General features: G+C 48.4%; 1 protein-coding gene across 2 annotated transcripts in view; it reads right to left on the bottom strand.

Annotated features, from left to right (window-relative positions):
• The window catches only part of Col15a1 (collagen type XV alpha 1 chain), a 104,065-nt gene that overhangs the window by 59,022 nt on the left and 28,581 nt on the right, over positions 1-16,462 (bottom strand). For both annotated transcript variants that reach the window (XM_013153450.3, XM_003470723.5), the window contains exons 3-6: positions 10,061-10,608; positions 8,963-9,037; positions 7,465-7,545; positions 1,791-1,935 (exon numbers count right to left, since the gene is read on the bottom strand). In XM_013153450.3, the coding sequence (XP_013008904.1) occupies positions 1,791-1,935; positions 7,465-7,545; positions 8,963-9,037; positions 10,061-10,608 (849 nt within the window). The remainder of the gene's footprint in view (positions 1-1,790; positions 1,936-7,464; positions 7,546-8,962; positions 9,038-10,060; positions 10,609-16,462) is intronic.

The raw sequence follows: 16,462 nt of genomic DNA on the forward strand, positions 1-16,462 counted from the left end.
CCAGGGGCAGCCTTGGGGCACAGACTTTTCTCCCCACATCTCGGCTGTCCACCCAACGAGAAAAAAGGAATATATCAGCCAGCTCCAAGGATTTCCTCCTGCGCACTGTCAGCAGATTCAGAGTAAGGCTGATCCCAGCAGAGGCAGCTGCGCTCTCTTCTACGTCCCGGTCTCCATCTGGATCTCGCCTCCCGGGACTAGGAAAGGCCCCGCCCTTCCCCACTGCTCTGCCTACTCCTTGCCCCTGGCTCAGACATCCCAAATTTGCCCGTGGGAAATCAGAATTTGGGATTCACAAACCAATGCTAGGACCTGGCCAGACTGCAGGGACCACAGTCCATTCCGTGGGCTCAGCTCTGGGGACACAGGGGCTGTCACCGTTCTCAGCCCTGGGTTCAGGAGCCTGCGGCTTGGGAATGCTCACTGCTTCCCCAGGTCCATGGCAAACGGGCAGCCCAGCAAGGCTTTCATCCGAGCTATCCAGATCTCCTCCTGCCAGCAGGCTTTTCACAGCTTTACTTCACTCTTTGGTTTTAGAGCAACTTCATTAAATTATGACTCAATTTTTTTCTACTATCCTATCCTGTCTCTTACACACAGACTTCCCAAGTTTAGCTGTTATAATAATATTCATTAACTGATGGCAGCAGCAAAAAGAAAAATGATAAATATTATTGTAGAAGACTTGTAAAATATAGAGGTCCAATAAAGAAAGTAAAAACTGCCCATAATCCTCCCACTCAGAGAATGCTGCCTATAACACTCCGTTGTATAGTGCTTCTAATATGTAACACATTTCCCTTCATAGCTATATAAAAATAGGTATAAATAACATTCAAAATAGGGATCATAGCACACAGAATTTTGAAATATGCTTTTCTGGAATAAACCATGAGCTAATCCCTGAGCCATTAATTCTCCATATCACCAGTGTCAGGGCTGATGCATGTCTAATAACAGAGTTTGCCCAAGCGGTCCCTATGATGGGCACTTGGAGTTGTTGCTACTAGGAAAGATGCTGGTAGGAGTGACCTTGTTCCTACACCTCAGAGCTCTGGTCCTGGCTGAAACTATGGTCCGAAACAGCCCCTCTCTGAGAAAAGGTAGAAAATACTGATGATCTCAGGCCTTGGGTACACATTAAGCTTCTGCGCGGGAAGTTGTATCTCATCTCTGAGTGTTGGCTTTACCAACACTCTCTGCAGAGCTGAAGGAGCACTCGGCAGGCTCCAGAGCCATGGACAGGTAGCCAGAACACCTGCTGTTCTCTCAGCACCCACCACTGACCTGCTGGGTGGCCAGAGCAGCCTCTGCCCATCTCTGGCCATTAGTTAGCCAGAGAGGGCTCTGAAGTCAGGCCAAGGCTCTAGCCTGCATGGCTCTGGGTGTCCTACCCAACCTTCCCAAATGTTGGTTTCTTTGCTCGTAATGCCAACTAGAAGGTGTGCTGTCAGGATTGGAGAGGAAATGTGCGAACACTTGGTACATAGCAGGTATTCAGTCAACATTCCTAATTATTACAAGCTTTTCTAAACTCAGAAGAACAGACTATCTGAGGTATCTGAAATCAGACATTGCTCTATCGTTTCCAGGCTGTGTAGTCTTGCCTGGATGACTTAACTCTTTGGTTAATTTTCTCACCCTATGTGCAGGATGAGAATGATTACATTCCTTCCTCACAGGGCTGAGGGAAGGTTAAAATAAGAGGCTGTATGTTACATGCATGATCCAGAACACATAGTAGTCACTCAACCAGAGGCCGCCCCCTGGGACTGGGCATCAGGACTTGCCTTGCTCAGGGCTGTTGTTCTGGCTGATGCTCAGGTTGGTTTCTGGGGTCCCCTCTGGAACAGGTTCACCAGAAAGCTCTGTGTCCTCCAGGGGAGAGGATGAGGTTGGAGGTATGTTTATGGGTTCAGCTTTTGCTTCCTTAGGCTGAAGGAAGGAAAAATAAGACCAGAAAGGATTTACTTGGCAGTACAGGGGAAAAAAAGACTTATTTGGGGAAATTAATTTATCCACACAACACTAAGTAAACCCAGAAGAAATCCCGGGCCACTTGCTGTATATCCCTGAACACTGCTGCATCTCCTAGGCCAGAAAGAGGTGCACACTAGAGGTATTCAATCCCACTCCTTTCACAAGGAGACTGTGGTCAGCCCAAAGGCCTTTTCACACAGGGCCACAATTCTGTGATCCCTGCATCCCAGGCCAGCATGGAAGAGGTGCTCAGTAAGGATCTGTGAGGTAAGAGAACGAATGGATGGATGAATGGGCAAACACACACACCTGGCTGTATTTACAAATGCCATGTAAAGCCCAACCCCACTTGGTGGAGGAAGAGAAATTTCCTTCCCAAGCAAACACCAGCCCTGTACAGCCAGCCAACGTCCTAACCAACCTTACCAGCAAGAGGAAAGCAAATGAACAGATAAACAAAAACCCGACAAATGGAAACGGGGCAGTTCAGAGATCCTGGCAGAAATCCTGATGCAGATGCTAAACTTCTTGACACCAAACCCAGACCCCAGGAACAGCTCAGGAGACCGAGGGCTGTCAGCACGCAAATAATCTCATCACCTTCTAAACCCGAGATCCCTAGGGATAGGGGTGGGGTCATTTGAGTACAAGGATCTGTTAGCCTTCTGGTGTGAACAAGAAGCAAACCTTTACCGTGTTAAGATGCTAAGATTTTAATTTGTTACCAGAGGGTCATTTATCTATCCAGGAACAGAAGGCTGTGTCCCTCATGTCAGAATCCAGAACACAGAGATTCTCAGACTCCCATAATTTAGGATTTACTGGCTCAGTTCTCAGTCAGACTTGGGTCAAATCCCAGCTCTCTACTTATTAGCTATGTTATGTGGGGACGTCCTAGAATCTCACAAAGCCTCAGCTTCCTCCTCAGCACAGTGGGGAAAATAATAAATATTCCAGGGGAGAAATGCTCGGCATGTGTTTATTTTTAGCACTGAAATATTCCATATGCATCCTTGAAAAAAATTGCAAGTGGAGACAAGCAAAAATAGAAAACAGTCACTCTGAATACCAACACCTAGAGAAAATCACTGGGGAAGGTACTGAGCTGTGAAGTCTCCGGGAGGCGGCGGGAGGGGTGGCGCAAGGATCCTGGCCTTGAACACTGAGTAGTTTCTGAAAACGGGGCGAAGGTGGGGGGATCGAGTGAGGTCAAGGCGTGATACCCCAAGCTGGGCAAAAGTGGAAGGTTAGAGGGTAGGGAAAGGCAGGGGAGAGGGGCTAGGCCCCTGGCGAGATGGGCTTGGAGAAAGAGAGAAGGGAAGGCCAGTGCTACAGGGCGTTAGGCTGCTGAGTGGCTGGGTCCGCTGCGGACTCTGCAGAGTCTACTCAGTGGCAGTGAGAGAAAGGGGAGCGGAGGTCCAGGCCAGGAGGCCACTGGGGCACTGAAGAGCCCACGAGGCAGGAACCAGGTGAGGGTGGGGGCAGAGCAGGTGCCTCTCAGGCGAGACTTCCTGTCCTCCCAGCGGGATGAGTGGGTAAGGACCCCCTCCAGAGGTGCTCCTCCTTCCGCTGCACAGCGTCCAGGGGGAAGCCCGATGGTGCCCAGAGAGCCCAGTAAGCCTGTTTCTAGCTTTGAGTGAGGCTACTGTGGCTGGAAACAGAGGTGCTTCCAAAAGCATTTGGGTGTCGGAATAGGCGGGTCTGGGAGGGGGGGCTGCAGGAGCGCAGGAGAACACTGCAGGGGCAGGCTGGGCTCAGTCACTCAAGGTGACCGAGTGACATCACTGACTCCAGCCCATCAGTTGAAAGACTTCTTTGGCAAGTCCTAGCCAGGCAGCCACAGTCACCCTACCTGGGCCCTGCTCCAGGGAAAACATGTGTCTGGCAAACTGACCCTCTGTGGGGAGACTGAGGTGTCCAGAGTATGGCTGCTGGCTTGCAGGGTAACCTAGATGGGGGACCACTGTGTCCCGTGTCAGGACTAATAACTGTTCAAGTTATTAAAGGAGCGTGATTGGCCGAGCCCACACTCATATTCAGTTGGTCAGAGGTTCTGATTTCACAGACACACACACACACACTCTGCAGCCCTACTCTGAGCCAACCCTAGGGGTAAGGGAATGCACACACAAGACAGCGTGTCTGCCCTTGCACGGCCAGACGCTGGGGGGAGCACAGACCAGACACAAATAACAGTGACTCGGTGTGACGCATGGAAAGCAGAGGTGACAGCCAAGGTCGGAGCAGGGCTGGGCAGGCGTGGGCTCTGAGGACGCAATGTGGACTGGACCAAGGGGTAGGAAGGCATTTTCAGGCAGGAGTGGAGGGAGGATGGTTGTAGGCAAATGAAACCACAGGAACCAAGGCATGGACAGCGGGAGATGGTCCCCGCGGGGATGTCTGGAAAACCTCACAGTCCCACAGTTCCACAGAGGTTCAGGCGTGGCTGAAACAGATATCCTGGCTCGGCATTGCTATCACCTGCAGGGCGCTTTAGCACAGATTCTTTTTTTTTTTTTTGTACTGGGAATCGAACTCAGGACCTTGCACTTGCCAAGCAGGTGCTATGCCACTGAGCTATATCCACATATCTCAATACAGATTCTTGGATCTCATCTCAGACCTAATGAATGTCCAGACCAGCATTCCAGCAAAAAATTTTTGCTTAAAGATAGCTCCCCATCCCACATCACCACCCTGAAGCACCTCCAGGGGTCTAATTCTAATTCTGCATAAGATACAACTTTTCAGAAATGCAAATATGCTCTGGCCTAAATAGGCAAGAGGGTAAGAAAGGTCGGGTTCAGTTTGCTGGTTACAGCTTGGAGGGTGGCAGGCAGAAAAGACTCAAGATGGGGAAGTGAGATTCATCTCCATAAAGAAGCCAGACAGAGTGGGGAGCGGGCCGTCTGAGATGAAGAGGGAAATTCCCCGTCCTGGGTGGTGGCTGCCAAGGATAGCCACGAAACCCTTCCAAGAGATGGTAGAGAGGGAAGTTCCCAGGGTGGTGGGACTGAGTGCACTTGGTCTGGAGCCCAGGGCCTGGCTCCACCACCTTCAGGCTGGATTGCCAGGAGCCAAGTGCTCTCCGCTCCTCTCTGTGTCCTCTTCTCTCCCTCCTGAGAAGGGGACAAAAGTCTGAGCGCCTGGCTGAGCATGAACCATGAGCAGGAGGAGCAGATGCTAAAGGTCAAGTGTCAGGACCAGCATCTCCAGGACTGCCAGCCCCAGAGCCATGGCCCAGCGGGAGTCTTCTTGATAACCAAGAACAGTCGCAGGGCTTTGGCATGACTATCAGTACCAGCCACGGCCACCAAGAAGGAGGTGGCAGGAGGGGGCTCAAGAGGAAGGAGCCACGGACCCTGGGCCCTGTGTTGAGTCCAGCCCTGGGCTTTGCTTAATCCTCACAACAGGACGATCTCTTCAAGTCACCACAGTGAGCACTGGCCCAAAGCTTTGGGGCCAGGCACCTTGCAAATGTTTTGCATGAGTCCCTTCATCTACCTGTCACACTAACCCCATGAAGCAGCTCTGCTCCACTGTGACAAGAGAGGAAGCTGAGACCTAGAGAAGCTGTCACTTGTGGCAGGTCAATAGTTAGTGGGAGCCCTGGGGCCCACCCCTGTGGGACATTGGATCTGCACCAGTTCTCATAAAAACTACTCAGAAAAGTGGAGCCTGAGCACCTGAGAAAGTAAGAAAATGTGTGTCACATCCCAGAGGTCCCCACTGGGATTAATTATCTCCCAGGGTGCCCCTCTTTCAAGCCTGGAGGATGCGGCAATGCCCAGAGACACAGCAACTGGGCTGGGCTTTCTTTTGGGTTTACTTAGCATTTTTGTGGATAAATTGATTTCTCCAGTGAAGTCACCTTTCAAATCATCCACCCTCTTTTCTTTTTCACATCTTTGGGCTGGGCGGGGATTTACCACACATCCCCTTCTGGTTGACATCTGCCCCAAATCTGTCTTGTGGGGAGAAGCCATGTAGGGAGCCAGTCATACCGGGCTTGAGTCCTGACTCCGCCGTGTGACTCTGGCAGAGCCACCTAGCTCTGCTGGGCACCCATCTCCAGATCTGTACCTCGGGGCTGGGAAGGAGTGAGAAATCCACAGACAAAACTGCCACCCACCTGTGGGTATGGAGACGGGCAACTTGCCTCCTTCTCATTCTGTTTCTCCCTCCCTGTCCCATGCTGCCTGGCTCCAATGTCCTCTGCCAAGCTCTGTGGCTTCATCTCATCCCTGTGGCCATCTCAGAGTCCCACACTGCTTTTGATTTCCTGTCCATCTCTAGAACCACCAGGGCTGCTGGCATCACTGATGACTGAGCCTTCCTCTCAGTTCTAGGCTGGTGTGTGGGGTAGCAGCAGGTTTGAAGTCCCAAGGACCACTCTATGCCCTGCTGCTGATGGAGCAGCCCAGAGCTGATGGGCACACAGCTAACAGCATTTTCCAGGGCAGCCACCACCCCAGTCACCAGGTGAGTGGGTCTCCTGACCTCCCCTATCTCAGCCAAGAGTTGGCCACAGTCTTGAGGACAGACTTCCACAAAACCACTAGGCTCTTGACTATGGGTGGGCATCAAGATACCCTCATTTCAGAACCAGCTATGTCCAGCGACCTGAAGGCTAGTTGCTTCCTCTCTCTGGGCCTCAGTGTGCCCATCTGTGCCAAGGGCACTTTCTGTACACTTTTGTTCAGGAAGAGGTGAGCATAAAGTCCTTCCAGCACTAGCAGCCTGTGACACTACTCTGCCACACCCGCATCTCTGTGTCCCAAGGCCCCTGCCTTCTCCCCACTTGCCCGGTTTCTCTCATTAGAGGTGAGTTCAGAGTGCTTCAGGACATCTCAGGAGGTAACTGGTGCTTTCAGTGCTCCCTGCTGCTCGTATCAAAAACGGGGTTCCTTACTGTCCCCTTGTCTGACTTTTGAAACCACTTCCTCATCTTAGCCACCGTCTTCATTCCCAAGAGGCAGGTGCCCCAGCTCCAAGGGGAGGGCTGCCTTTCCCAGAGGGTGAGGCCCAGGTATAACTGGCAGCTCCAGGAGTGGGAGCCCCAACTTTGCCTTCACAGCTGGAGTCCCACAGAAACGTAACAGCAGCCATCATCTGGGGCCACTTCCTTTGTCTCAGGCGCCAGGCTGAGATTCACCCTTACACTATCTCATCTAACACTCCTCCAGCAACCCTGTGAAGCTGATGATTATCATCATCAATCTGTAGAGGAAAAGCTGATGCTCAGAGAGGTTGAGTAAGTTATTCAATGCCACAAAGCTAGAAAGCCACAGAGCCCAACGGATGCTCTTGGGCAGCAAAGCCCCAAGGTAAGAGATACCCCAGCTCACCAGGGGCTTGCAAACATCTAGGCTCTCCCTAACCTACCCAGAAGCTCCAATGATTAGGCTCACATAGGAACACAGACACTTCAGACCTGAAGCCCTGGGGGACCCAACCCGAACAGCCAACCCAGCCTGTACTCACCGGAGCCTGAGTGTAGCTGACAGCCTCTAAGATCTCAGCGACAGTGTCGGTCTCCTGAAGCCCACTGGCCTCTCCTGATGCCTGTGTAGAGACAAACCATGCCACATACCAGGCAGAGACAGCAGGTTACCGAGTGGAGCCATTAGACGACAAAAAGCCTAAGGCAACTCCCACAGAGGAACTGTGCCTGTGTGCGTACCTGTGCACATGTACACGGCGTGTGGTTGTGTGTGTGTGCGTGTGTGAGAGAGAGCGCCAGGGTGGAATTAAAGAGACAGCATGTGTGCAGTGTACCTGGCTGGTTATTATTGCTTCCTTCCACATTGTATTGCTCAAAAAACCCAACCATTCTTCCCAACCATTCTGTCAGGTTGCCAGCATTTCTAACCTTTGCAAGACAGTCACTGGAACCCCCTTTAAGGAGCCATGACATCCCAAGTAGGACATCTGCTGTTACTTCATCTTGCCCCCTAGTGGCAGCCAAGTCTCCTGTCTGCTGTGATTTTTGCAACCAATCTCTTGTTCTTGGGCTCCTAAGTTATTTCGACTTCTTTAAAATTAATGGCAGTGTACAGAAAAATGACAGATAAGTGACAGATAGATGGCAGATTTCCTGCACTTGGCAAGCCAGGTCACAGCCTCAAGGAGCCCTGCCCTTCCTACCTAACCTAACCTGGGGGCTCTCCAACGCAACTGATGGCTTTTTAACATAACACTAAATTAATGAAGTCAACCTAGCATTTGTTTTGCGGTTGACACCACCCAAAAACAACAGGGAAATGCTTTTGCTTCCGACTTTGGCATTGTGCTCCCCGTCTGCCCGGAAGGCCTTCCAGACATGACCTGCTCGAGCCCTTCCTTTCCGTTCTGCTCCCTGGCCTGCTGAGCTGGGCCTGAGGGCCTCCTGGAGTTTCAGTCACTCAGCTCTGTCCCTGCATTTGGGTAAGGAAGTGTGTTCGAGTAGCTAGAGGACGAGGGCAGTTTCCGGTTTATCCATTTATCTCCAGCAGCCACCCAGGGCTGTCACCTACAGGGCATGCAGTAAATCCTCAAGGGAAGATGAAGGAGGGAGAGAGCCATCTTTCCCTGCCTGCCCCTCCTCCAGTCTGAGAACTCATTCACTTGCCAGGCATAAAACAAACTTAAATTTAGGTTCATTTTTATAGGAATTTACACCCAGAATAGCTTAGCGTTCTAACTCTGATTTTAGAATTCTGACACCCTTCTTGGCAGGAAGGCTGGAAACCAGGCCATTGACTGCCACGGAGGAGCCTAACACCTTATAAGGCACACAACCCCTCCACCAGAGAGTCAGCTGAAGCTCTTTAAAAAAGTGAAAAATGCCAAAAGCCCCAATAGGCTTTGAGCCAGCGGTGGCCAAGATGAGAGGGTTGACAGACTCCACGACGTGGAGGAGGAAGACTTGCTGGGCACCCAGCCCTTCCCTGGCTGGTGGCTGCTGGCGCGGCAAGGCCACTGTGGGGGGCAGGGAGCTCACCGAGGACTCCTGGGCTTCACATAGCTCCTCCGGAGTCCTGGGGTCAGGGTGGATGATCAGCTGCTGTATGGAACCCTAGGGAAAAGCAGAAGGAAGAGGAGCCATGGGCATACATCTGCAGTGCAAATGCCTGGGGACAAGGGCTCTGTGACAGAGAACAAATGAAAGGGCAGGTGGGAGGTGAGACAGGAAATACACTCCCTCTTCTGGGGAATCTCCAGAACAGGAACATTATGAAAGGAGCCCCCTTAGCCAGAAAGGTGCTTGCAGGGCACTGTGACGACCGCCATGGCAGCCTCCTAACTGTCCCCAAGGCCCACCAGGTCAGCAGCTCATGCAGAAATGCACAGCACCCTCTCCCAGAAAGAGCTGCAGCAGCCTTTCTGCCCCCACTCCCACCAATTCCTGAGATACCAGCTGGACCCTAAGTACTAAGCATGCTCCAGCACCTTCCACCGCTCTACAGACAAACACACACTCTGGCCCGCAGCGTGGGCTGCCAGGTCCACCAGTGGGGACTGATCAGCGAATAGTGCTGACCAACGAATGTCTGTAGTAACTCAGCGGTTTTCTTTAGAATGACTCAGTCACAAAAGCCCATTCTGATAATGAAATCAGTGTTCTGACGTTTTGTTTAGGGCACATTGTTCAAAAGGAGAGAAGTTACCTCTACCCCAGTATTATAGATTTGTCTACCTGAGTTGAAATTACTTAAGTGCACCCATATCCAAAGAGAAAATCACTTAAGGACACAATGAACCTTACTCTTTCAAAACCACAGCCTGAACTGTGTAGTATTTTCACATATCTCAGTTGACTCTGAGTCTATAGTGTAGGTTTTCTTATCTTTATGCTTAGATAGGAAAGCAGAGGGAGTCAGAGAATCCATTCTCTGTCTAAATCAGCAGAGTAATTAAAAATGGAGCACTGGAACCCAGGTGTCTTGAGTTCCACATACAGTGCTTGTCCCACCAAAACCGCGTGCCTTTTCAGGGACATCAGAATAAAACAAAGGCAATAATAGTTGCTGGTATTTAGTGCACTGAGACTCCATGTCCACTGGCTTCTCTGATCTGCTGGGAGTGGACCTGAACTCACAGTGAATCTGTCCAGCCCCGTGGCGCCCGCGCTGCCCACGAAGATTCCTGTGCTGGGCCCGAAAGCCAAAGGGCCGGAGGACCGCTGGAAGAGGACATGGCTGTGCTCCTCGCAATCCACGAGGAGGGTCACTTCCTCCCCTTGGATGATCACTGTAAAGTGGTTCCACCTGTTGGTCATCACGGGCACTGAGAAAACAGCAGCCTCGTGGGACACATGAGAGCCGGGCTCTGTGTAGTAGAGGATGATCCGCTGGTGACCGTCCTCCACTCCCGAGAGCCGGAGGCCCAGGTGAATGACCTTCTGAAAGGCATCCGTAATGGCAAAAAGCACCCCGCCTTGGGGGCTGCTGGGCTTGGCCAAGACACTGATGGCGAAGTCCCTGAAGAAGGTGGGTGGGATGAGGGTCCTAGCTGGCCGGCCGACATTGGCTCCAGGCTCGAAGCTGTAAGCTGGGAAGCCACCATAGCCAGTGACAAAGGACACAGAGGAGGGCAGTGGGACGCCGATGAGCTGTGTGAGGTCCAGATGGCCTTGGGAGGTTGAGTCTGCAGGAAGAGAGAGAGAGAGCGCACACTTCAGACTACCCAGCTTCTAAATGGGGACAAACAGTCATAAGGGAAACAGGGTCTCTCAGGGACCTACTGAAACTGCAGTTTCTAATTTGCTGTTTTCAAACTTTTTTTGGCAAAAAACCCCAATATGAAACTCATTTACAATGCAATGCAATATGCACATGTGTAGATAAATATGTATCTGTGACACTGGAACAAATGTGTCATAAAACACCATATTGACTTTTAATACCCAGAACACCCTGGGACACTTTCCCTTGCATTTCATTACATTCTTCTCCTGTATTTTAATAAACACTGTTGGAATGACCCACTGAATTACTTCATTTCCCACTAATGGATCACGATCCACAGTTAGGAAAATGTTTACAGATCATTCCTGGAATAATTCTAGAATATTAATGTTCCTCTGTTAGTTTGGTGACTTCTTTCCCTGCTATAAAACTGGATAGGTTCCTTCTGGTTTATTTTTAATGAGATCTATTGTCTAAATGCCTCAGCGTGCAGGGCAGAAACAGCAAGGACACAGTGAAATGCCCTCAGACATCAGGAAAACTGAAATTTGCATCATTGTCAAAATGTTTCATTATCGCTGTTGTCTCCCTTCTCTTTCTTCTCCTCCTCCTTCTCTTCCACCAGCTCCTCTTCTTCACTGGCCTGGGCACTTTTCCAAGCTTTTCACATACTTTAGCTCACTTAATCCTCACCACAGCCCAATGAGGTGAAGTACTGTTGTTCCCATTTCCCTTTGGAGAAAACTGAGGTTTAGGTTAACAAGGTAAATTCCACACGGGATTCAGACCAGAGCCTGCACCTCTGTACCCTTAAACCCCACACATCATGGAGGGAGGGGGACTGATAGAGCCCCATCACAGTGGCCTGAAAAAGACCCTGGACAGTGTCCCTAACAAAGGCTGCAGTCCAGCTTGCAGTGACATGCGAACACAGCCGAGCTGATGTCTGGGTACCAGCAGTGAGACAGGAAGGCAGGTCCCACAAAGGAGCAGATGAGCCCTGTGCAGCCAGGACAACAGACACAAACACAATTATCACGAGATCTTTTGGCTGTACAAAAATAATATAAAGAATAATATGAGGTAGGGGCTGGGGATTTAGCTCAGCGGCATAAGCGCCTGCCTTGCAAGCAGGCAGTCGTGAGTTCGATCCTTGGTACCGATAAAAATGAAAAAGACAAAAAAAAAAAAAAGAAAAGAAAAAAAAAAGAAGAAGAAGAAGAAGAATATGAGGCACTTAAAATGATTGAAATGACAAATTTTATGTGTATCTTATCACAAGTAACCCATTAGGTTGCTGTGAGGATTAAATGAGATCACATGAAGTACTAAGACTTAAAAATACTCAGAAAAAATGGTTGTTATTATTACTCTCATTCTTTTCCTTATCATCATCATGAGAATTTAATGTTCAGGAAGGAAACACAGACGTGACCTTCACCTGAGATGTTCAGTGTCCAATAGCTACTGGCCACCTATGGCTACTGGGCCCTTGAAATATGGGTCTTTCCAACTGAGATGTGTCATGAATGTAAAAGAAAACCCAAGTTTTCAAAGACAATTTGGAAAAAGGAATGTGAAACACCCCATTAATAATTTTTATTACGTTTATTGGTACCATCTAGCTATAGACATAATGATCACAGGGAATTTGTACCTGGACATGGTATATTTTGATTTTTCTTTTTTCCCATTCCCCTCCACTCCCTTCCATCCTTCCTTCTCTCCTTATTACATAATTTTTATATCAATTACATGTCAACATGATCAGAAAATATTGGGATAGTTGTTATTAAAATATTTTAAAGAATAACAAGAGAAACAAGCATGGGCCCCACTCCACTTAAGATAGAAAATACCCCTCAGCCCATACTCCTGTGAGCGGCAGTCCACATCCTTGGCCCACATCCCTCACAGCTACTCTTGGGACCCGGGTGCTTATCCTTCTGATGCATTTGTGTGTTTACTGAACAACTATGTGTCTCTAAAAGAATGAAAAACCCCTGTGCATATTTTCACACCTCAGGAATGGTGGTGTGATGCTTTTGCTTTGTGATTCTGTTTCACTCAACATTGTTTTGTAGATTTATCCTCGTTAACACACACGGCTCTGGGCTTTCAATCTCACAGTAGCCTTCTATGGTATAAACCGCCACAATGGGATGATTCACTCTTCAGGTGATGGAGAGTGAGGTTTCCATCACTGGTACCAACAGAATTGCTATGGACTTCCTTACCATCTCACCTGTGCAGGCAATAATCCCGCCGTGGGTTACCTTGGGCAGGCGGACTATGGATTGGGTGGTACACATGTGTGCCCCTGGCATGGCATTGCATGCTGCTAGACTGCTTTCTGAGAAGACTGGGCTGTGTACACACCCCTTAGCCATGTATTCTCACCAGCACTTAGGGGACATAGAGAGTTACCTTTCAGAGAGGCTCTGGGAGGAGTTTTGACTATACAGATAATATTCACTTTTAAAACTAGGTGACATTCCAAAGAAGCATTTATTGTACTATTCCGTATAACAAATTTCATGGAAAACATTTCAAAACAACTGAAAATAATTACTCTATTCTCCACCAAAAAAAGCAAATCTGTACACACCAGTGTTCTGTTAGAAGGCTTCTGTAGCTATTTAGAACCCGTGGGATAGAGCGGCTACCACCTGGCTTGAGAGGTCCTTTATGGTCTGGAGCTGGCAAGCTCTTTACCCCCAGAATGCCTGACACAGTCGCCAGCTGGCCCCAAGCTGCCTCACACTTCCTGCCTTACTAAGAATGCTCTCGCCTCTGATGTCTCCCCGCCCCATCCCAGGTATTTTGTTTGAATAACTCCTGCCAGTCATTCAAGACTCCGTCCAAATCTTACCTCCCTGGAAATCCCTTGTTCCACCTCCCATCCCCATCCTCAGTGCTCCCTGGAACGCATTAGAAGCTCCCTGGATGCACGCTGGACCCCTCCATCACAGCCCCCAGTACACCAAATGTCACTGCTGGGCCCCTCACCTCTCTGTCCATTGGACAACGAGGTCAAGGTTCCACCATTCGCCTCTGTGTTCCTAGTATCCAGACGGGTGCAAATAAATGAATGAGTAAAGAACAAACTAATGGATGGATGGATGGATGGATGGATGGATGGATGGGTGGATGGGTGGATGAATAAATGAGTAAAAAACCCAATTCCCTCATTTTGTAAAACACTATACTGAAGTTAATATAGGCAAAGTATCTATTCGCCATGGACTCAAATTTGATTTTCAATCGAATGCAAATTTAAACCAGAAATTAATTTAAAGTAAGTTGGTTTAACACTCAAACCCTAGAAAGCATAAGTTAAAAGATTTATAAATCTGATTAAATCTGACTACCTGGGACAAAGTTCTGTATAGAAAAGAAAAAAGAAAAACCACAACATCCAAAATGTCACACAAAAACCAAAAGCTGAGAATACCAGACAAAATAGTAGACAACAAAATCATTTCCCTAAACATGCCAAGCAAATAAATAAACAAGAAAATAACTCAGTGGGAAAATGGGCAAAGAGTTGGCAATTCTACCACAAATAAAAGCGGATATACATATATGAAAGATTTGACCCTACTCTTTAATGAGAGAAATACAAGTTAAGGTTACAAAGAGATACCACTTTCCCTGTAAGGCTGGCCAAGATCAGAATGTTGGGTAATATGCTATGTTAGCAAGAGGCTGAGTCAACATGAAGCCCTCTCCTGTACTGCTCGTGGGAGGAACACAAATTGGTATCACACTGTGGGAGGTAACCTGATATTCATCAAAATTCGAATGCACATGTGCTCATTACCAAGCAGCTATTCTTCCATGATTTTTAAAGAAAGTTAAATAAGCAAAATATAACACATCATACAAGAACACTCATTGCAGCATTGTTTAAAATCTACCTAAATGTTTATCTTTGGGAAGAGCTAAGTAATAAGTCATAACCCAGTAATACAATGAATCTCAAAGAAGCCTTTCAAAAGACATGGTTCTTCGAGTTCTAATATGAAGCAATCGGCAAGACGTATTATGTAAAAGCAAATCCCAGCACTCAAGGAGACTGAGGCAGGAGGATGGTAAGTTAGAGTCCCACCAGAGAACCTTACTGACATCACTTCAGAAAAGAAAAATCTAAAGAGCTGAGGATAAAGCCCAGTGGTAGAGCACCCCTGGGTTTAGGTCCTCAATACTATGTCTGCAAAAAAAGATAAAAATAGAAAAAAATAGAGTGCAGAATAGATTGTGATCAGTTGGAAACGGATTAGTATGTTAAACAAATGAATATGAGAATATATAGTCATGCACTATACGACAGCACCTGGTCTGGGTGAGGACGTAAGAATATGTTGCTAAATGACATGACAGCTGTCTTAGTTTAAGCAAAGTCTATGGTGTACTCAACTAGGAATATACTGTGATGATGATGATGAAATCAACTGGGAATATACTTCCCAGAACCCTTCCATCATTAATCGATATATCACTAGCAGACTGTATTAGAATACCTCTAGAAAGATGCACAACAGACCAAGGAAGGGAGCTAGTGGCTGAAGTACTGGAGATTTTCTTTTTACTGAGTGTTTTCTTATCCTTTTTAAATATTACATCACGTACACAGCATGAAACATAGAGACATTACATATTTTAGGCTCTTTTTATTTGCTCCTAGAAATTTAAATTCCTACTCATCTTGCTTTCACTCAAAATTACACATCATGTGCAAAAAGAAAGCACAAAGAAGGAAAAGAAAAAGCAAGCATCTTCCCCCCACCCCCCCACAGTTCACAGATTAAAAACAAAACCAAGTGCAAGTGTCCTGCTGAGCGCTTTGCTTCCTTCTTACTTTAATTCAGGAGACAGTCTTCTTCTCTGTCCTGGTGAGGGTGGTAGGGGCAGTACCTTTCCAGTGGGATGCTCCAGGGTTGGGAGAATTCCCATGTCTGTCGTGGCAGTTGGGCCGGAGGCTCACGTCCAATGGCTTGTTCTCAAGTGTGGCCCTGGGAGCTTGAGGGTCAGGTTGGAGTGCTGGGGACACATGGAAAGGGACCAAGAGGCTCCCACTCTGCAGGTTGTTTAAACCTGCCCAGGTTACGCAGGGCCAGCACACATGGACTTCCACATTCTGGATGTTCCTATCCCAAAGGCTCCACTTTTTAACTATTCAACCACTTTGTTTCATAGACAGAGAAAATGACAGGAGAAAGATCCATGACCAGGAGACCAAGCCAGGCAGCAGTAGGTGCAACAGCAGAGCCGGAATCACAGACTCAGAATCATAAGGCTCAGAGAAGGTCCCCTCCCATGACCACTGGCTGCCCCAGATTCTTCCAGGTATTGGCCATTGCTGGGCCAGCTAGAAAAAGGCCACGGGCAGGTGGCAGAGGACAGTATCTTTAGTTTGGTCACAGCCAGCTTCAGATCCAGCCTCCAACCTTCATCATGCATGCAGCCTATGGGCAAATGACATCCTGGTGATGTGGGGACCTCCTATGCACATCCCATGCGGACAGCAAACTAGATGATGTCGAGAAATGCAAGTGCCTGATGATTTGTAGTGATTGGTTCTTGATTAGATTTAAAGGTATTAAACTCAGCAAAACTCCAAACAGCAAGTCTCCAAAGTCTTTCTCATCGTTTTGTCCTCTGATATGTGAGGAAGAAAAAGTTTGCAGATGACAGCACCAACTCAGCCACAGAGGAAGCCAAGCTACAAAATTTAAAAGGAAAAAAATCTAGGAAAAAACCCTCAGCCATCCCTGCTCCCAGCAACCCCTGCTTCCCTCCACAGGCATCAT

This window comes from Cavia porcellus, unplaced genomic scaffold (genome assembly GCF_034190915.1).
Source record: "Cavia porcellus strain 051 isolate PalLab524CR breed Dunkin Hartley unplaced genomic scaffold, mCavPor4.1 scaffold_1, whole genome shotgun sequence".
Taxonomy (NCBI): Eukaryota; Metazoa; Chordata; class Mammalia; order Rodentia; family Caviidae; genus Cavia; species Cavia porcellus.